The sequence below is a fragment of the Lithobates pipiens genome, unplaced genomic scaffold (genome assembly GCF_037356315.1).
Source record: "Lithobates pipiens isolate NorthernLeopardFrog02 unplaced genomic scaffold, aLitPip1_a1.2 Scaffold_16, whole genome shotgun sequence".
NCBI lineage: Eukaryota > Metazoa > Chordata > Amphibia > Anura > Ranidae > Lithobates > Lithobates pipiens.
The window spans coordinates 282,760,316-282,782,893 of NW_027507748.1; the positions used below are offsets into that span (position 1 = coordinate 282,760,316).

Here is a 22,578-nt window from a genome sequence, read left to right on the forward strand (position 1 = left end):
AGCTTCTTCGGGGGTTAGTGCTACATAGTTATTTATGATATTATAATTTATGATTTTGTGTTTCAAACTTGATCATACCCGGGATGTCTACTAGATTTTTGTTTGGACAAATTTAAGTGTGTTATTCCTAAAAATTACAGGCCTACAATATAAAACGCCAAATTTCTATGCAAAAGAATTGTACCGCTTTGAGCACCAAAAATCTGAAATAATCATACTGCCAGGGAGGTTAATAGGCTAAAATAACGTTAAAAAGTGTGTAAAAAAGAAAATTAATGCAATCACCGCATCTAGGACCTTACTGTCCTAGATGTGGTGATTGCATTTGTTTTTTTTGTGTTAATGGCAAGATTACTAGGTTAAAAGAAAAGGAAAAAATGTTTTAAAAAAGTCGAAAGCAGCCACCACCTCTAAGGACAGGTGAGCTGCAATGCTATCATTTTTGTTCTTGCATTTAGATATACTTTAAACCCAGGACAGCCCTCCATATGCACTTAATTTTATTTTGTATTGATGCTTATCAATTCTATATGCGATTGATTTTTCTCTGTATTTTCATTCAGTTTCTCATTAAATTTTCCCTAACTTTTTATTATCGTTCTTATTTCTGTACTTCCCACTTCAACGGGTCTCAAGAGGAAACTTGCATTCTAACTCGTTTGCCTTGAGTTCCATAGAACTTTCTACCAAAACTGGCTGAAGTGCATTTGTGCTTACGGTGCCAAATAGAAAGTTCCTCATTTGTTCCGTTTTTGCAAACAGAGGCAGAGCATCTTGCAGGTTGTTATCATTTGAAGGCACAGCAGCAACTTCCTATGACACAAGCAGGAATGGCAGCATGATTTAAACTTTTATCTATTTTAAGATCAATAGGAAGTATCATTGCAGCAAGAGGTTTTCTGTTAATAATTACAAGGAGCGAGCAGAATATCTTAACCAGTAAGTGTAGTGAAAGAATGAAGAACACACTACATAGCATTTAATTTTTATTGTCACCCTCTTGCTGTTCTTCACTTTGAAAGTCAGTGAATGTGACATCCCTTTTGGAAATGGCAAATGAGACTGATTTATCGTATACCGCAGCCTATATTACAGTGGAAACTGTGATTGGAATATCAGCTGTCTTGGGCAACATCCTGGTCATCTGGGCAGTGAAACTGAACTCAAGTCTTCAGAACACAACTTTTTTCTTCATTGTTTCATTGGCATTCGCTGATCTTGCCGTGGGAGTCCTGGTTATGCCCCTGGCCATTATAGTTAGCCTAGGAATGAAGTTACCTTTTTACAGCTGTTTGTTTATGTGCTGTCTCATGATTATATTAACCAATGCATCCATCCTATCTCTGCTGGCAGTTTCTATTGACAGATACCTGAGAATTAAGATACCCACTAGGTGAGTTATTTTATCTAACTTAGACAATTTTGATCCCAGATTGCATTTATTTTATTTTATTTATTGCATATATGTCATATTTGGTCATATTAGCACAACCTGATTCCATTCCATTAAAAAAAACAAAAACTTTTGTCATTAAAGCTGTAGTAAACTCTACCACAATTTTTTTAAGGAAAGTTTTCCTAAAAATAAATAATAAATTAACATTTTTTGCAGGTGAAAAAAAAGTGCATTTATTATTATAATTTTTTAGGGTGCTATGTAACGATCCTGCAGACTCTTTGAGTAGCTGTCTGCCCATATCTCCTCTACGGGCAGAGAGTTACTTGAGAGCAGGAAGATCAATGAACTTCGCGTGTGTTCACCAGCATCCTTACAGTTAATTGAGAACTACAAGCCAACTGTTAGCAGAGTGAAAAGAGCATGGGCAAACAGAGTCTCTAACATGAAAGTTCATGAACAGGAATAATAGTTCATAAATACAGTGCTTTGGAAAAGTATTCATACCCCTTGAAATTTTCCACATTTTGTCATGTTACAACCAAAAACATAAATGGATTTTATTGGGATTTTATGCAATAGACCAACACAAAGTGGCACATACTTGTGAAGTGGAAGGAAAATTATAAATTGTTACAAATAAATATGTGAAAAGTGTGGCGTGCATTTGTATTTAGCCCCCCTGAGTCAATACATTGTAGAACCACCTTTCACTGCAATTACAGCTGCAAGTCTTTTTAGGTATGTCTCTACCAGCTTTTCGCATCTAGAGAGTGACATTTTTGCCCATTCTTCTTTGCAAAATAACTCAAGCTCTGTCAGATTGGATGGAGAGCGTCTGTGAACAGGAATTTTCAAGTCTTGCCACAGATTCTCAATTGGATTTAAGTCTGGACTTTGATTAGGCCATTCTAACACATGAATATGCTTTGATCTATGCATTGTAGCTCTGGCTGTATGTTTAGGGTCATTGTCCTGCTGGAAGGCGAATCTCTGTCCCAGTCTCAAGTCTTTTGCAGACTCTAACAGGTTTTCTTCTAAGATCGCCCTGTATTTGGCTCTATCCATCTTTCTATTCACAGTGACCAGCTTGCCTGTCCCTGCTGAAGAAAAGCATCCCCACAACATGATTCTGCCTCCACCATGTTTCATGGTGTGTTCAGGGTGATGTGCAGTGTTAATTTTCCACCACACATAGCATTTTGTTTTTAGCTTAAAAAGTAACATTTTGGTCTTATCTGACCAGAGCACCTTCTTCCACATGTTTGCTGTGTCCCCCACATGGCTTCTTGCAAACTGCATTTGGGATTTCTTATGGCTTTATTTCCACAATGGCTTTCTTCTTGCCACTCTTCCATAAAGGCCAGATTTGTTGAGTGCACAATAATAGTTTTTCTGTGAACAGGTTCTCCCACCTGAGCTGTGGATCTGCTTCTCTGATTAATGCTCTCCTTGCCTGGCCTGTCAGTTTAGGTGGACGGCCACATCTTGATAGGTTTGCAGTTGTTCCATACTCTTTCCATTTTTGGATGATGGATTGAACAGTGCTCTGTGATATGTTCAAAGCTTGGGATATATTTTTTATAACCTAACCCTGCTTTAAACGTCTCCACAACTTTATCCCTGACCTGTCTGGTGTGTTCCTTGGCCTCCACAATGCTGTTTGTCCACTAAGGTTCTCTAACAAATCTCTGAGTGTATAACAGAACAGCTGTAATTATGCTGAAATTACATAACACAGAGGTGGACTCTATTTACTATTTAGGTGACTTCTGAAGGCAATTGGTTCCACTAGATTTTAGTTAGAGGTAAAGGGGGATGAATACAAATGCATGCTACACTTTTCACATATTTATTTGTAAAGAAAATGTGAAGAATATTTATCATTTTCTTTCCACTTCACAATTATGTGTCACTTTGTGTTGGCCTGTTGCATAAAATCCCAATAAAATACATTTACGTTTTTGGTTGCAACATGACAAAAGTGGAACATTTCAAGGGTTATTAATACTTTTTTAAGGCACTGCATCTATGAACTATAATTCCTGTTCATGAACTTTCATGTTAAAGACTCTGTTTGCCCATGCACTTTTCACTCTGCTAACAGTGCGCTCATGAGTGTGTTTTTTTGGGTCATTGCGGCAGATGGCTTGTAGTTCTCAATGAACTGTAAGGATGCAGGTGAGCACTCTCAAAGTTCATTGATCTTCCCGCTTTCAAGTAACTGCCTGCCCATACAGACAGTTATCTGGAGAGTCTGCAGGATCCTGACATAGCACCCATGATCTGTAAGTCTCTGCGGGTGAGATGCTGACTTTTGGATGGTTGCAGGCTCAGCTGGTGAGCGCTAGAAGAGACTCTGTGGAAATGCAGAAAAGAAAGAGAGCAGCGCCATCTAACTCCAGCAATCATTAAACATTTTATTCCAAGAGTAATAATAAAATTAACAGGATCATAAAAATGTCAGCGCATGTAGTGATGTACTGGGTGTCATCCACTCCCGGGGAAGACAGGCTGTGGTGAAGGATGAGGTTGCCGTTGGTTCCGGTGGTGCTGGTGGCTCCCAATGCCTCCAGGGACTCGGGTAAACTCAGACAGAGCCGCTGGCATCCCTTCCAGGTGGAGTGGGCAATGCGTGCATTCGGAGCATGTGTGCTCCTTACTCAGGCATTATTGCAGCAGCTATGCTAAATTACCTTAAAGCGGGAGTCCGCCATTTTTTTTTAAAAGCCAGCAGCTACAAATACTGCAGCTGTTGACTTTTAAAATAATGACACTTACCCGCCCAGAGCTCCCGCGATGTCGGCACCCGAAGCCGATCTCTCGATCGTCCCTCGGGTGCTGCCGCCGCCATCTTGCGTATGGGAATCAGGAAGTGGAGCCTTGCGGCTTCATTTCCCGGTTCCCTACTGCGCATGCGTGAGTCGCGCTGCGCAATAAGGATGGTCCCCGCTGTCTCTGGGATCAGTGTGTTTCCCAGCAGACAGCGGGGGACCTTCGGAAAGGGGCGTAGATTCTGCAGAAAGGGGCGTAGATTCTGCAGATATCTATGCCGGAAGTGGGTGCAGATACCTGTACTGTACAGGTACCTGCACCCCCCTCCCCCCTGAAAGGTGCCAATTGTGGCGCCGGATGGGGGGAGGGTTCCAATGAGCGGAAGCTCTACTTTAGGGTGGAGCTCCGCTTTAATAACACAAGCTTTCAGTGACGCCACTCAATGAAAACAAATCTAAATTCCAAAACAACATTTTATACATTTCAGCTTACCTGTATTAGATGTGCTATCTACGTTAGTTTTCTTTTTTGGCTTTTTTCTTTATTTTCACCTAGTAATGTTGCTTATAATACATTTACTGTACCTGAGTGGCTACACTCACTTCGACCATGGTTGTCACACGTCTGCCTTTATGCATCTCCATAACATTGTGGTATAATTGGAGCAGTCACTGGTAAAAGAGAGCTACAACTGTTTATGCTGACTTCTCAGCTCACAATGACACCACATTACTGGTAAGATCAAATGGTATTTTTTGCACTTGCTAAAAATATTCTAGGCCTTAAAAAACTAATGAAGCCAACACATCTAAGGATTAGTAGTGAGGGTGGCATAGTGGTGTAGTGGTTAGCACTCTCACCTAGCAGTAAGGAGGGTCACTGGTTTAAATCCCAACCACGACACTACCTGATTGGAGTTTGCATGTTCTCCCTGTGACTGCGTGGCTTTGCTCCGGGTACTCTGGTTTCCTCCCACACTCCAAAGACATGTATAGTATATGAATGGGGACCTTGGATTGTGGGCTCCTTGAAGGTGGGGACTGATGTGAGTATGCAATGTACAGGAATTGGGACTATTGTAGACACTCACTCTGGATGGACTGGTGTCTTTATTTAACCTTACTAACTGTGTAACTATGTAGTAAGCTATAAGTGCTCTGCAAGTGCAGTTGTGGAAGATCTGAAATGAGTGGAAGCTCTGCTGATTTTAATACAAGCAAAAAGGCTGTTTTTTCTTTTCCTTGCATGTCCCCCTCAGATCTACAGCGACAGCACTTCCAAGTAAAGTAAGTGCACTTACAGTACACTTGGCATGCACAGTGGATTTGCCTTTAGTAAATACCACCCCCCCCCCCCCCCAATGTGCTAGTATGCATCGCATACTAACACACTGGGGGTTATTTACTAAAGGCAAATCCACTTTGCACTACAAGTGCAGTCACTGTAGATCTGAGGGGAAGATCTGAAATGAGGGGAAGCTCTGTTGATTTTTATCATACAATCATGTGCATGCCCCCCTCAGAGTTACAGCAACTGCACTTCCAAGTGCACTTTTAGTGTGTTTAGTAAATAAACCCCATTATATGGAACTTACCTTAGAACAAAGCCCTCCAGCTGTGCGATGTTACCGCTAAAGACGCTTCCATCTTCACCTAGTCTTACTTCTGGGTTTGCGGACTCCAGCTGTGTGAATGGCCTGAACAATTGATGTCACCGCCGCATGCTCGCGGGAGGTCTCTTAAAGAATGGCCTGGGTGGTCACTAGCTGCATCTACAGTAAATATCTCCTAAACGGTGCACGTTTAGGAGATATTTACAGTACCTTATTATAGGCTTACCTATAGGCAAAAGTCATGCATGGGAGTTTAATCCCACTTTAACCGCTTCGCGCCCGCCCTATAGCCGAAAGACGGCTGCAGAGGGGACACTATCTGCTGGGAGGCCGTCTCTGGACGTCCTCCTGTTTACTTCCGCAATGCGCACTCCCGGGAGCGCGCATCGGGGAAGTTCTGTGCTGGCCGTGTCCCTCGGACAGCGTGCCATTTGTCCTCAGTGTCACCTGTTGTCAGTGCCATGTATAAGTGCCATCTGTTATCAGTGCCACGTGTCATCAGTGCCACGTAGTGCCATCTGTCATCAGTGCCACATATTAGTGCCATCTGTCATCAGTGCCACGTATCAGTGCCATTTGCCATCAGTGCCACCTGTCAGTGCCACGTGCCATCTGTTGTCAGTGTCACGTGTCATCAATGCCACTTATCAGTGCCATCTGCCATCAGTGTCACGCGTCATCGGTGTCACGTATTAGTGCCATCTGTCATCGGTACCACGTATTAGTGCCACGTATTAGTGCCATCTGTCATCAGTGCCACGTATTAGTGCCATCTGTCATCAGTGCCACATATTAGTGCCACGTGTCATCAGTGCCACGTATAAGTGCCATCTGTCATCAGTGCCACGTATTAGTGCCATCTGTCATCAGTGCCACGTGTCATTAGTGCCACGTATAAGTGTCATCATTGCCACGTATCAGTGCCATCTGTCATCAGTGTTACGTGTCATTATCCTGGTGCTCCAGGGCCTTCAAAAGTGTAATAGGTAGTCAACAAGTTAGATGTGTAATTTATGCTCCTAGAACACATGATGGCGCTCCCTGCATGTTGGGCCTCTCTATGTGGCCAGGCTGTGAAAAAGTCCCACACATGTGGTATTGTAATACTCAGGAGGAGTAGCAGAATTTTTCTGGGGGTGTCATTTGTGGTATACACATGCCATGTGAGAAAAATAACCTATTACAATGACAATTTTGTGGAAAAAAATTTAAAAAATAAAAAATCTTAATTTTGCAAAGAATTGTGGGAAAAAAATAACGACATCAAAAAGCTCACCATTCCTCTTACTAAATACCTTGGAATGTCTACTTTCCAAAAAGGGGTCATTTGGGGGTTATTTGTACTTTCCTGGCTTGTTCGGGTCACAAGAAGTGAGATAGGCCACCAGTACATCAGATGTGATCAATTTTGTATGATTCGCACCACAGCTTGTAGACTCTCTAACTTTCACAAAGACCAAATAATATCCACTAATTTGGGTTATTTTTACCAAAGATATGTAGCCGTATAAACTGTGGCCAAAATTTATGAAGAAAAATTAATAATTTGCATAATTTTGTCACAGAAACAAAGAAATATGCGTTTTTTTTCAAAATTTTTGGTCCTTTTTCCTTAATAGCGCAAAAAATAAAAACCCCAGAGGGGATCAAATACCACCAAAAGAAAGCTCTATTTGTGGGAAAAAAAGGACAAATTCATTTGGGTACAGTGTTGCATGACTGAGTAATTGTCATTCAAAGTGTGAGAGCACCGAAAGCTGAAAATTGGTCTGGGCAGGAAGGGTGTTTAAGTGCCCAGTAAGCAAGTGGTTAAAAAAGCTTTCCCTTTTCATCGCCCCATTCTTTAACAAAGGGGGAAACTTTAATACTTGAGTTGAAGTGAATGAATTCATGAATTTTGGATGTGTTTCCTGTCTGGGCTGGTCTGTCAATCTGTGTTTCTACTTTTTTATACCAGTGTTTGAGATATCTCTAAGCAATGCTGGTGCATTATGGGGTTGATTTCCTAACAGGAAAAAGACTGTGCACTTTGAAAAGTACAGTTGCTCCAGTACTTAGTACTTAGTAAATGAGCAGAAGCTCTCCTGACTTCCATCATCCAATCGTGTGCAAGCAAAAAAGCTTTTTTTTTTTTTTTTCTTGCTTTTGATTGGGTAGTCTTTGCAAAGTAAAGCTTTACCCGTTTACTAAACTCTGCAGAAACCACACTTGCAGAGTGTAACGGGATTTTGTAAAGTGCACAGAGGTTGATAAAGGCAGACTGCACACTTTGCAAAGTGCAGTTGAACTCTGCAATGCAATTGCTCCAGACTTTAGTAAATGAGGCAAAGCTTCACTTTGCAAAGAATACACAAACATATGCAAGGAAGATAAAAAAAAATGTTTTGCTTGAACATGATTGGATGATGGAAGTTAGCAGAGCTCTCCCTTGTTTACTAAGCTCTGGAGCAACTGTTCTTGCAGAGTTCAACTGCACTTTGCAAAGTGCAAAGTGTATTTGCCTTTAGTAAATCAACTCCACAGTCTATTTGACTTTAGTAAATCAACCACTGTGTGTTAGTCAAAATTTACTTGAACTCTCAATAGTTTTTTTTTTTCTGTGGCACTTGGACTAGAAACTTCCAGATACAAATCCAGATATGTCCTTTTTTATTCAGCCATCTGATACAGCTTTTCTGTTTCTGTGCTGTATGTGTATCCTGTTGACTCTAGTTATAACTAGGGAAAAACAAACCAGCATCGGTTCATGGGAGGTTCAGTGAATCCAGCAGGAAAATAGCAAACCCCAAACTTAGCAGCAAACTCTATTGAAGTCTATGGGATGGGAATGTTAACATTATATTTTTATCAATTCTATTTAATTCTATTAATATCTATTTTTAAGGATAAAAGGCAAGGTATTTTTAAAAATGGCATGGAGGGGCTGGGCATTGCCGTGAGGGACATGCATGAGTGCAGATAAAAAAAAAGTGTGGGATTCCCCCCAGGGTGTTAAGCACAGGGTTTATTAGTACCCCCTATTAATAATACCCACCAAAAGATTTGCATTTGCCAGATTTGCTGGTTGGAAGCTGAAGAGTGGGAACTTTGAGTGGAGAGTGAAGAACAGTTTTTGATTCCCATGTTTGCAGTTTTAGGTTCTTTTTTGGGGTCTTTCTTTGCAGCGTTCTTAATACCTTTTCTGTCACTTTTTAAACAGACTTTTTTTCTTTCCTTCCTTCAGACTACTAATTAAGTGGTTAACCACTTCAGCCCTGGGAGGATTTACTCACTCCCTGACCAGGCCATTTTTTTGCGATAAGGCACTGCGTCACTTTAACTGACAACTGCGCGGTCGTGCGACTCCATACCCAAATAAAATCTTTTCCCCACAAATAGAGATTTCTTTTGGTGGCATTTAATCGCCTTTGCAGTTTTTATTTTTTGTGTTATAAACAAAAAATAAAAGGACAATTTGAAAAAAAAAAGCAATGTATTACTTTTTGCTATAATAAATATCCCCAAAAAAGATATAAAAAAAACACATTTCTTCCTCAGTTTAGACTGACTTGTATTCCTCTACATATTTTTGGTAAAAAAAAAAATCCCAATAAGCATATATTGATTGGTTTGCACAAAAGTTATAGCGTCTACAAAATAGGTGATAGATTTATTGTATTTCTATTAAAATTTTTTTTTTTTTTTACTAGTAATGGCGAACTTCAATTTATTTATTTTGAGACTTTTGACAAAATTTTGTGACCAGCGACCCTTATACAGCGATCAGAGCTAAAAATATCCACTGATTACTCTATACATGTCACTGGCACGGAAGGGGTTAACCCTAGGGGGTGATCAAGGGGTTAACTGTGATCCCTCAGTTGTGTTTCTAACTGTGGAGGGATGGGACTGACTGGGGGAGGAGACAGATCAAGTGGTACTGGATTAAGTGGTGAGTTGAAAACCATTTGAAAACACGAGGTTATAACAGGAGTCAAACGTGTATGTAACATCTGAAATTTCCTGTTAGTAATATTATTATTGTAACTGGGAAAAGGTGTGCTAGCAAGATTGAAGGTTTTGTGCAGTGCACAGTGTGCCACATGTATACAACAATGGAGCAACAGCTCCAGGATGGATACCGCTGTGACAGATGTGAGCTGGTTGGCCTTCTGGAAGCTCACATTAGTGATCTGTAGGAGCAAATTGCAACACTTGGCAGAACTGACAACCTTGAAAGGGGTCCTAGTGGTTAGTGGGGTTAATGGGGAGGGTGAAGGTGTAAGTTAGGATTATCAGGTAGGAAGATGGGTTACAGTTAGAGGGAGTCGTAAGGGCTCACAGATGGTTTGCACGTAAATGGAAGGGGGTTTTCTGTGCTGGGGGAGAGGTTTATGGGAAGGCTGGAAGAGCATTTAAACTAGCATTGTGGGGGGAGGGTGAATTAGATTATAATGGGTCAGACAAGTCAGACAGGGGTCAGCCCCTATTGATGGGTGAAATGTGGATAGATGGGGGGAGGGCTATGGCAGATGATATGAAGGTTCCTATGTTACAATCAACCATTGGAAATAGTACTATTTGTACTAAAATAAAAAATATGCAACATACGAGGAGAACTATGATCTGATTGGTATTGCTGAATCTTGGCTTCATTCCTCTCATGACTGGTCTATTAATATTCCTGGCTATGCTCTCTTTCGGCAAGACAGGGTAAAACGGAGGGGTGATGGTGTCTGTCTCTATGTAAAAAGTGATCTCAAAGTGAGTGTGAAAGAGGACCTAGTTGATGGAGAGTGTGATGAGTCTTGTCAGGTCACCTTGAGGCGAGGTGACAGATGCACACCGTAGGGATCAGGAGTGCACCCCAAGGTTGTGGACCCAAGGCTGACTGCTGCAGACGGGAGAAAGATCCCACTGGGGTTAGAGCGTAAGATTCCCTGGGGCGCAGAGTCTAAGAGCCAGCAGGTGTTCACCAGCGCCTCTAGTGGTGAGGATGGACTTGGCTGCCACTGGCTTCAGGTCGCGACCCCCAGGGTCCCCCAGCTCACACCCACAGTAGGCAACAGGAGGATAGGGATAGTGAGGGACAAAGCCAAGGTCGGGGCCACAAGCAGACAGGAATAGTCAGGAACACGCCAAAAGGTCAGGTTTACAGGCAAACAGGGATAGTCAAGGACACGTCAAAGTCGGTAACGGAACAACAGAAGAGCACACGGCAGGTAACAGGAAGCTAACACACAAAGGTTGATCAGCAGCGTTGGCCTGCAGTGCACAGGTTAATATAGAGCTCACTGATAGGAGTTAGGATGGAGCCATGCCAGAGGATGGATTACAAAAGCAGACAGGTGAGGGTCGGCTGGTCTCTAGATGAACACATGAAAACAGGTAAGCAGACAAACTATTGCATAACCATGACAGTACCCTCCCTCTTACGAGGCCTCCCCCTCCCCCGCCTGGGTCCAGGCTTAAAGGGAAACTCCAGATGGGACCTCCTCAACAGACTAGGAGCAAAGATCTCAGATGCAGTGATCCAAGACTTCTCCTCAGGGCCAAACCCTTTCCGATGTACGAGGTACTGAAGAATGCCTTTACGGAGCCGGGAATCCAAAACTTGACTAACCTCGTATTTTAGATTATCCTCAGAGACTGGAACCGAGGTAGGGAGAAGACGAGAGGACTTGAGGACTAAAGGCTTCTTAGGAATGGGTAAGGGCATGAGAAGGTCAAGAGCCTGAGCAGGGTCCCCCAGACCCTTAAAGATGAGCTGGGCATCTATAACAGGACCACCAGACTGGGCAGAGGTCAGTGGATCCCTGAGGTCAGGTTGGTTAGAAGGTGACATGTCACAAGAGTCAAGCTGGATAGCTGAAACACAAACAGAATGCAGAGAGCCCTGAGAAAAAGATTGAAAACCCCTCCTGGCCGAATGAGGTATTCTATCCAAAGGATGGATTGAGCCTCTTAAACGGGCTTGAACGGACATAGTAGCAGTAGGGTGAGACCAGGTCACCGAAGGTGCCGAGCAAGAGGCAGGAAGCTCATTGGGCATGGGCTGGACTGGCAAAACTGGTGCAGAGGCCGACTGAATAGTATTGTCAGGTCTAGCGACCATCTCAATCGCTTTACAGGGCATAGCAGCTGTGGAACTTGCAGACAAGTTAGCCTGGCTGTGCGTCCAAGGGAGATTAAGGACAGGCAAAGGTAAATGGTTATGCGAAACTGGAGTGAATGATCGACTCAGGTTCATAGGTGGGCCCCTCATCCAGAGTACCACATGACCTAGAGAGTGCATCAGTCCGACTATTGCAGGACGCATCCCAGAGATCGCTATATACAGCGGGAAGAGCAGAAGATACTGGGATGGTGGTAACAGGAAGTTTCTCCTTTGGGGTACCCTTGAGTAGGCAGGAAGAGGAACAGGAGAAACCCCAAGCCAGGATCTGTCCAGCAGACCAGTCAACGTGTGGAGAATGGAGCCATAACCAAGGAAGACCTAATATGATAGGTGATGAAGCCTTAGGTAAGACAAGGAAGGATATCTACTCCTGGTGGAGTGTCCCTACTGACATCTTAACAGGAAAAGTCTGAAAGCGGATAGGGCCTCCTGGAAGAACCGTGCCATCAATCGCCAAGACCACCAATGGTGTTGTAAGGGGCAAAAGAGTAAGTCTCATGGAGGATGCAGTCTCCCAATCCATGAAATTGGCAGTGGCTCCGGAATCCAGATGTGCTGAGACCGAACGAGAGGAACCCCCCGACATGAAGCAACACAGAAAGGAGAAGACGAGAAGGTAAAGGTGATATTTCAGGGTCTAATACTCCACCTTCCAGATGTATTAGCCCTGAGCGTTTTTCCGGACGAAGAGAACAAGTGTCATGGAAATGACCTTTGGCCCCACAATAGAGACATAGGCCCAGAGTTCTGCGCCTAGCACGTTCTTCGGGAGATAACTTAGTCCAGCCCAACTGCATAGGTTCTTCGGTAGGCAGGGGGTGCTCCTCGGATCGAAGAGAAGGGACTGGGGGCTCAAGCTGCCTAAAGAACGGGGAGTGCTGGCGTCTTTTTTCCAGGGCCCTCTCCTGAAAGCGAATATCGATCTGGTTACACAAGGTGATGACACTGTCCAGATCAGCAGGAAGGGATCTTCCTGCTTATTCATCCTTCACTCTATCAGAGAGGCCATGTAAAAAGGTTGCAACTAGGGACTCGTTATTCCAGCTCAATTCAGCTGTGAGGATACGGAACTGAAGAGCATTCTGTTCCACAGACACAGACTCTTGACGGAGACGTAAAAGAGCGCTAGCCGCTGAGGAGACACGACCCGGTTCCTCGAAGATATTCCGAAAAAGTTTCAAGAAATCAGACAGGCTAAAAACCACTGGATCATTCAGTTCCCACAGAGGGGCAGCCCAAGCTAGCGCCTCGCCGGACAGAAGGGATATGATATATGCTACTTTTGCCCGATCGGACAGGAAGTTTTGGGGCTAAAGTTCAAAATGAATTGTGCACTGGCTAAGGAACCCCCTGCAAGCCTTGGAGTCCCCAGAGAAACGGGATGGAGCTGGCAGTAATAATGCATGCATGGATGCGACTGGTGCGATAGGTGCAGCTGCTGTCTGTACTTGAGGCTGCGGGTTCGGGGTTCCCAAGGAAGCCTGTAGCTGCTCGAAGCGGGAAAGCAGATCTTGAAGGAATCGCATCACCTGGGTCTGATGCGATTCTTGGGTCTCAAATCTGCGAACTAAGCCCTGCAACGGATCGACTGTAGGAAGCGGCACATCAGTCGGGTCCATGGCTGATCAAACTGTCAGGTCACCTTGAGGCAAGGTGACAGATGCACACCGTAGGGATCAGGAGTGCACCGCAAGGTTGTGGACCCTACGGCTGACTGCTGCAGATGGGAGACAGATCCCACTGGGGTTAGAGCGTAAGATTCCCTGGGGCACGGAGTCTAAGAGCCAGCAGGTGTTCACCAGCGCCTCTAGTGGTGAGGATGGACTTGGCTGCCACTGGCTCCAGGTCGCGACCCCCAGGGTCCCCCAGCTCACACCCACAGTAGGCAACAGGAGGATAGGGATAGTGAGGGACAAAGCCAAGGTCGGGGCCACAAGCAGACAGGAATAGTCAGGGACACGCCAAAAGGTCAGGAACACAGGCAAACAGGGATAGTCAAGGACACGCCAAAGTCGGTAACGGAACAACAGAAGCGCACACGGCAGGTAACAGAAAGCTAACACACAAAGGTTGATCAGCAGCGTTGGCCTGCAGTGCACAGGTTAATATAGAGCTCCCTGATAGGAGTTAGGGTGGAGCCATGCCAGAGGATGGATTACAAAGGCAGACAGGTGAGGGTCGGCTGGTCTCTAGATGAACACATGAAAACAGGTAAGCAGACAAACTATTGCATAACCATGACAAGTCTGAAGCATTATGGGTGGAACTGTACATGGGTGTGTGTACTCCAAAGGTTATCATTGGAGTTTGTTATAGACTTCCCAGTGTTAGTGAGGAGGTGGAGACTCAGCTTCTTCCACAGATAGAAAGGGCTGCAAGGGTTGGGACAGTGATAATAATGAGGGATTTTAACTACCCGGAAATTGACTGGAGTAATAGCACTGCTGGGACAGTTAAAGGGCAAAAATGTATAAACCTATTACAAGACAATTTTATGGTCCCGTTTATTGAGGCCCTGACTAGGAATGTCGCTCTGCTGGGCCTGGTAATCTCAAACTATGCAGAGCTTATTACCAATATTCATATAAAAGAGCATCTGGGTAGCAGTGACCATAACATGATTTAATTTAATGTTAGCTGCAAGCAACAAACACATAAGCGTAAGATAAAAACACTTAACTTTAAGAGAGCACATTTTCCAAGGATAAGGGCAGAACAGAAATGGGAATTCTTCAAAGTGACTGTATGTAAGTATATTCCCATTAGCATTAAGTTTAAAAGGCTAAAAATAAAATCTATGTGGCCAAAGGTAAAATGGCTATAAATAATAAAAAGAGAGCTTTTTAAAAATATAAAAAAGAAGGAACGCTTTCATTGTTTAAGTGTTACAAAGAATTTAACAGAATATGTAAAAAGGAAATCAAGGACGCAAAAATTCTAACCGAATAACAGATTGCAAAAGATAGTAGGACAAACACCCAAAAATTCTTCAAATATAGTAATAGTAAAAAGGTCAGGTCTGAGCATGTAGGCTTTTTACAAAATAATCTATAGTGGGTGAATGGGGACAAAGACAAGGCCAATGTATTAAATACTTTCTTCAGCTCTCTGTAATACAAAGGAGCATGGGCGAGCCCATGTCCATAATGGGGGTGGTATTGACAAAGCCCCAAATGATCCACAATGGCTAAAAATGGATATGGTCCAAAAATATTTACACAGAATAAAGGTAGATAAAGCACCTGAACCAGATGGCATTCACCCACAGATCCTAAAAGAATTGAGCTCTGTAATTTCAAGGCCATTGTTTCTAATTTTTAGGGACTCGTTAATAACTGGAATGGTACCACTGGATTGGAGCAGAGCCAATGTGGTGGCCATATTTAAAAAGGGATCAAAGTCTTTACCAAGTAACTATAGACCTGTTAGTTTAACTTCTATAGTTGGGAAGATACTGGAGAGTTTAATAAAAGACCACATAGACAAGTTCTTGTTGGAAAATAATATTTTAAGCAACAGACAACATGGATTGATGAAAGACAGAAGTTGTCAAACAAACCTGATTTCTTTTTATGAGGTAAGTAAAATCTTGGACATAGGGGTGGCTGTGGATGTGGTATACCTGGACTTTGCAAAAGTGTTTGACACAATTCCCCACACATGGCTAAGGTGTAAGGTAAAGACTACAGGCTTGGAAATCAATTTGTAAATGGATATGTAGCGCCGGCTCCTGATGAGCACATGCTATTTGTTTTTGAAAATTAATATTCCTAAAACCACAGTTGGGTTATAGGGCTAATTTTGCTAAATGATGGTCTTAGTGACAGTCAAGCTGGATTGCACTGAGTTCTCCTTGGCTGCAGGTGTCGCTGTCACCGCCGGCAAGTGTGAGAATGCAGTTGAGCTTGGCGTATTGAATGCCATTCTTTCTCTCGGAACCAGCCCAGTGGGAGTGTTTTCCTGCTGTGCATTCTGGGAGATGGTATTTAAGGTACTGGGATTAAGTGCTTCGGGGTTCCGGTCCAGAAGATATTTTTTGTCTGTTTGGTCCTGGTACTCCTGACCAGCCCTCATGGCCCTCCTGGCCTGGGGTGTGAATCCATGTAATTCCAAGCCCCGGGCTGGATAGCCCGAGGCGAAGCAACTGCAGGGACAGGCCTGAATGGATATGGGGTCATAATGATTCAAAGGTGGTCCGGTGCTGTCTCATCTAAGGAGAGGCCCAGCAACTGGAGAAGCATCCAGGGGAGGACTCTTCGGGAGAAGGCCATGCGCAAGGCTGGCTTCTCTGAAGGAGCCTGGAGGCTCAGTTGAAGGACACTTTGTGGATCTATATTCATACGGTATCGCTGGACCGACTGAGAGATACTGGTATCATATGATAGTTCTCTAAATTTGTCTATGTCCCTCAGTTACATCCAAGTCTGTGGCAAAGACTTTCTTTCTCAAGTGTTCTACATCCAAGTCTGTGGCAGAGACTTTGCTTTACTTAACACCCTACCGGCTGCTAGGCCTAGTGAGAGGAGGTCTATCCAGTGGTTCTTGGAATCCAGCTGTGAAACGGTAATTCTCTGGATTTCTTCTATAAGGGACTTCCTATTTCTGTAGTCCAAAAGTACCAAAATTTTCTTCCTAACCCTCTACCCTTCATTAAGAGACTGTGTTATATTCTAAATAAACAACCTAAAAGAAGATTCAGTGTCAGTTTCTGCATTTCTTTGGGCCATCTACCATGGGAACCCCTAGATGGAGGCGAGGTCAAGAAGGTAACGGTACGCCCAATAAAAACCAGCAGCTCCTTTGGGGGTCAGGGCTACATGTGGGGGCTCGTCCAGGATTTGAACCCGGGACCTCTCGCAAAGAAAGAGACTTGTCCACGTGGTATCTACATGGTAGAGGGTTCTTTTTTTCTTTTTTATGGACTGCGCCATTTCAACAAAGAATGATTGACATCCACTGTTGGCGCAAAAACTGTAGGCAGAGTTGGAAAAAAGCCTGCGAGTTGTGTGACCAGAGGAACCAGTGGGAGGAGTCTTGCCTGTTTCTTTTCCCTGCACGAGGCACCCCAGGAGTGTGTCGCAGGAGAGAGAGGAAGTAGGCTGTGTTTTGTTGCGGAAGGAGAAAAGTGAAAATGTTCCGAGTGCCAGAGACATCGTCCATCTTGGGACCCAGGATGCCTTCAGTAGGAAACCCCACGAGTGTGAGACTGCCTGGGACTGTACTGATGGATATGGGAATTTGCCTGTTACCGCAATGGAATTTTCTCCTGTACACATTGGGAGACATCGAGGCCCTTGGAATGCTTTGTGGAAAGTGTGAGGGACTGGTGGCAAGTCTCCGGCCATTTGTTTGTTGTCTCCAGTGTGGGGAGTATTTGTTTAAGATGGAACAACCCATTGTGCCACCTCGGGCCTACCGCATGGACTGGGCCACGGGCGTTGCCAACGAGCAGTCTAATGTCTACCCTCCTGTGGTGATGCCTACAACTTCTACAGTATCTGCAACTGCCAGTGTCCCGGAGGGAGATGCTGTTGTCGATGTTACTGGAGGAGTTACTCCAGAAGTTATGGATACAGCTCTGTCCACTGTCACAATTACTACAGTGTCTGCCTCAAAGAGAGTGGGCTATGTCAAGGCCTCCTGCGGCCGCAGTAGAGGACCATCCCAAAGTTTATCCGGATCGGATCGGAGGAAGGAGATTGTTCCTGAGATGTCTGTCACAGATACCTGTGAGAAATCTGGGGCAATTGTGTTGAGCCGGACTGTAAATAATTATCTGCCAGCAGAGGAGTTGGGGGATTCAGACATAGATTCTCTCTCTGATGCAGGGGATGACAATCTTTTTGAGTCCCAGGAGATGTTGTGGGCAAACACGGATGATGTGACCGCAACTTACAGTGTCTCCAGCTGGCTAGCTCTTAATTCGGGGCGTGCATAACCTCGGGCGGGAACCCCTACTACTATAGACTTGACTTTGCCAAAACCTGTTAATCTACCAGAACCAAAGAAAACATCTTTTACAATGGTGCGCAAGTCTCCAAATTCCTGTGTGCCTCCCAGGGATGGAAGTGCTTGAGCTCTGCCCAGGCTCGCGCGGTCTCAGCGGCTGCTGAATAAGCAGGTGGCAACAGAATATGGACTGGAATTCCCTTATGTTCCTGAGAAGATTATGAGGGAAATTGAGGAGAATCGAGAGGACTGGTATGCAAGTGATGTATGGGAGTATCTGAAGGTTCCTAAACCATTCCAGAAGAATGTATGTACCCTGATATGTACGAGCGATTCACCGGCTGTCTCCAGCATTGGAGTTATGGGAGACATATTTACTCGGACTAAGTTGTTATTTGCCGACCAGGAAGGGACAATGTCGTCTACTTTATTACTATGATAGACGCTCAGGGAAAAACGCTCACTTTCCCTGACCTAAGGTTTTATTGGTATAGTAATTATCAGGACTGTTTTTTTTTCTTGGCTCATATGAGTTTTTTTTCTTGAATTCAAGGACTGTGGGGTAGTTAGAGAGCATTTGTTTTTCCTATGAATGCCCAGTGTCAAGGTCATCCACAGGCCACAGCACTTGTTTTAAAGAAGGACTTGCACTTCGTGACTCTTACCACCAGGTGGTGTGGGTCTGCACAAAATTGTTTGGTCTCTTGCACGCTAGCATATACGTTTTAAGTATTAAGGAGAGAGAGCCTCATTGTCGGATGAGGATGAGACTCTGCCTTCCAGGAATATAATAGTATGTGTGTTTTGTTGTTGTTTTTGTGTGTTTTTCTTTCCAGGAGTCACCAAGAGTGTCTGTCAAAGCTACCGGAGAGTGGGTGGTGTAGATAGTCAGGAATTGGGTTGTGTAATATGTAACCTGCTTGTGTCAACCGTTAAAAGTATTACATTGTTCAACGTTTGTGTGTTTCCTTTCCATTTCCCATCCCAACTTTAAAGTTCAGGTACTTAAATTTTACTAGGACTAAAGTGTTTTTTTCTTCTTTCCCAAACGAAGAGGACATTGTCTAAATGGGAGGGGGAGTATGTAGCGCCGGCTCCTGATGAACATGTGCGATTTGTTTTTGAAAATTAATATTCCTAAAACCACAGTTGGGTTTTAGGGCTAATTTCGCGAAATTATGGTCTTAGTGCCAGTCTAGCTGGATTGCACTCCTTGGCCCCAAGTGTCGCTGTCACCGCCAGCAAGTGTGAGAATGCAGTTGAGCTGGGGGTATTGAATGCCATTCTTTCCCTCTGAACCAGCCCAGTGGGAGTGTTCTCCTGCTGTGCATTCTAGGAGATGGTATTTAAGGTACTGGGATCACGTGCTTCGGGGGTCCGGTCCAGAAGATATTTTCTATCTGTGTGACCTAGTCCTCCTGACCAGCCCTCATGGCCCTCCTGGCTTGGAGTGTGGATCCATGCAATTCTAAGCCTCGGGGCTGGATAGCCCGAGGCGAAGCAACTGCAGGGACAGGCCTGAATGGATATGGGACCGTAATGATTCAAAGGTGGTCCGGTGCCATCTCATCTAAGGAGAGGCCCAGCAAATGGAGAAGCATCCAGGGCAGGACTCTTCAGGTGAAGGCCATGCGCAAGGCTGGCTTCTCTGAAGGAGCCTGGAGGCTCAGTTGAAGGACACTTTGTGGATCTATATTCATACGGTATTGCCGGACCAGCTGAGAGATACTGGTATCATATGATATTTCTCTAAATTTGTCCACGTCCCTCAGTTACATCCAAATCTGTGGCAGAGACTTTCTTTCTCAAGGTAAGCCCAATAAAAACCAGCAGCTCCTTCGGGGGTCAGGGCTACAGATAGAGAACTGTCTAGAAGACAGAATTCAGAGAGTAGTGGTTAGACTCTGAATGGTCTAGGGTTATCAGTACTTTTTAATACCTTTATAAATGATATAGGGTCTGGGATTAAAAGTACAATTTCTGTCTTTGCAGATGACACTAAGCTATGCAGTACAATAACATCCTTACAGGATGTCTCCAATATACAAGCCGACCTTAATCCACTGTTTAATTGGGCAACAAAGTGGCAAATAAGGTTTAATGTTGATAAATGTAAAGTTATGGGGGCTAAGAATATGCATGAATCATACATACTAGGGGGGGGGGGTACAACTAGAAGAATCAATGGTGGAGAAGGATCTGGGAGTTTTGGTTAATCATAAGCTCAATAATAGCATGCAATGCCAAGCTGCAGTTTCCAAAGCAAGCAAAGTCCTTTCTTGTTATAAGAGGTGTATGGACTCCAGAGAGAGAGATATCATTTTGCCCCAGTACAAGTCATTAGTAAGACCTCATCTGGAAAAACCGTATGTAGTTCAGTTTTGAGCACCAGTTCTCAAAAAAGATTTCGGGGGAACTGGAGAAAGTGCAGAGAATAGCAACCAAACTGATAAGGCATGGAGGAGCTTAGCTATGAGGAAGGATTAGAGAAACTGAATCTATTCCCTCTTGAGAAGAGGAGATTAGGGGCGATATGATCAACATGTACAAATACATAAGTGGTCCATATCCTGAACTTGGTGTTATTCACTTTAAGGCCATCACAGAGGACAAGCACTGTTTATGTCTAGAGGAAAAATTATTTCATCTCCAAATACGGAAAGGTTTCTTTACAGTAAGAGCTATGAAATAGACTCCCACAGAGGTGGTTCTGGCAAGCTCTGTTGATTGCGTTAAAAAAAGGCCTGGATTCTTTCCTAAATGTACACAATATAACTGGTTACTAACATTTATAGGTAAAGTTGATCCAGGGAAAATCATATAGTCCGATTGTGTTTATGGGGCATTAAGCTGGCTATACACTAGTATAATCTTGTTTGAAACTTTTCATTATAAGATATTCTTTCCATTAACTTATCCTTAGTGGGGTCAAACCAGAATTTGCTTTAAGCCGCAATGAGAAGAAAATTCAAAGGAGCAGGAGGTAAAGATCTTCTTGAACAAACTTCTTACGGCTAATGTGGTTTTCATTTGGGTTTTCAACAACAGAAGAAGAACAGAGGTAGAAGACAGTGGAGAAGACCCGCAATAGAGTGAGGAGACAGTGCAGAAGATAGTGGACAGATTGAGAAGAACCAAAGAGGACTAGAAGGCATCAGCAGAGGAGGCAGAAGAGCCGGAGAGGGGAGAAGGAATCGAAAGAGATGCCGGAGTTGCCTTAATAAATTACTTGAAGAACCTGTGTACTGTGTTTTATTTTTGACACTTTTTTTAGGTGAATGGGTAGGAGTACAATGTACCCCATACTCATTCACATAGGGTGAGGGCCCCCTTGTTAAAGGGGGCTTCAAGTTTCCGATAAGCCCCCCGCGTGCAGACCCTGACAACCAACGGCCGGGTTGTCGGGCAGAGGCCCTTGTCCTTATCAACTGTCGAGGGAATGCTGCCTCCATTGCAAGTAAGGGAACTGGCAGTGAAGGCTTATGTGCATTGCGCTCCACTCCGCTCCGCTCCTCTCCTCTCTCCTATTGGCCCTGCAGGAGGGAGCCTGGATGGTGACGTCAATACCCGCGGCTGAAGCTCCCGGAAGTGGGAACAGGATATCTGTGAAAGACAAGTATCCTGCGCCCTTTCCCCCCCCCCCCCCAAAAAGTGCAAAATATGGCACTTGAGGGGGGTGGGGAGTACGACAAGCAGAAGTACCAATTTTAGGTGGAACCCTGCTTTAATTATGACAACATAATTATGACAACATATACCTTTAAATGAAACTTACCTCTGTGTGTTACATTAAATAAATGTAGCCAGGTGCTTGGCTAAAGACAGAGAGTGATTTAGGACATTCTGCTGCAGTGCTCTCTGTGCTCCCAATAGACTTGAGCTGAATAGGATAACACTACCTCACACTACCTCGCCTCCATCCACCAGGGGGAGCTGCCAAGCAGGAGGAGCTCATGAGATGGTTGACAACATTGAATCATAGGAGATGAAGTTCAGAAAATAAACTTTGCTTTGGCAGTTAATGGACTACAGCTCCCAATGCAAGCTGGGAAAAAAGTGAGAGGGCTGTATTTTCACAGGCTGAATACTGAAGGATCCCTCTTTGCTGTGAGGAGACCAAGGTGTGCATATCAACCTGCTACAGGCCTGCGGCCATGTACTGAGGATAAAAGTTGCTCCAGACAGAGACTGAGTACATAGGGACTGGTCATCTAAGTAGCAGCATTATTTACTGCATGCGGACTTTACTGAGACTTTACCATTGTAAAGACTGGGCCCCAATGCTAGCCGACTGAAGAACTAGGGCTAAAGACTGCTCACTCAGGTAACTGCTTCACAAGAACTTTGCCTATTGTCCATAGTAAGAGGTACCTCTTTATGGAGTCTTAAATTTAATTGTGGATATTCATATATAGTGCACTCTAAAGTAGATATATAGCCTACTCTTTACAGAGGAGTTATGGTAGTATTGATGGCCTTTACTGTTTTTTAATGCAATTTCTTAATGCTTATTTCGTGGATTACGAGGTGTACTCTAATTTAGCTATATAGAACTACATTCTATTCTGCTATAGCCTAGTAAACATATTGTCTAATGAATTATGGTTGACCTAATCCTATACTTACTCATTTATGTGCATACTGCAATCCGTGACAATATATTGGTTTCATTTACCACTATCCAGTCTG

The 22,578-nt window shown here is 43.9% G+C and overlaps 1 protein-coding gene across 1 annotated transcript in view; it reads left to right on the forward strand.

Annotated features, from left to right (window-relative positions):
- Window positions 1-726: 726 nt before the first annotated feature.
- LOC143982636 (adenosine receptor A3-like) overlaps window positions 727-22,578 on the forward strand; it is a 70,550-nt gene continuing 48,698 nt past the window's right edge. Inside the window, exon 1 of the mRNA XM_077481529.1 lies at window positions 727-1,393. Within this exon, the coding sequence (XP_077337655.1) occupies window positions 1,050-1,393 (344 nt within the window). The 5' untranslated portion in view covers window positions 727-1,049. The remainder of the gene's footprint in view (window positions 1,394-22,578) is intronic.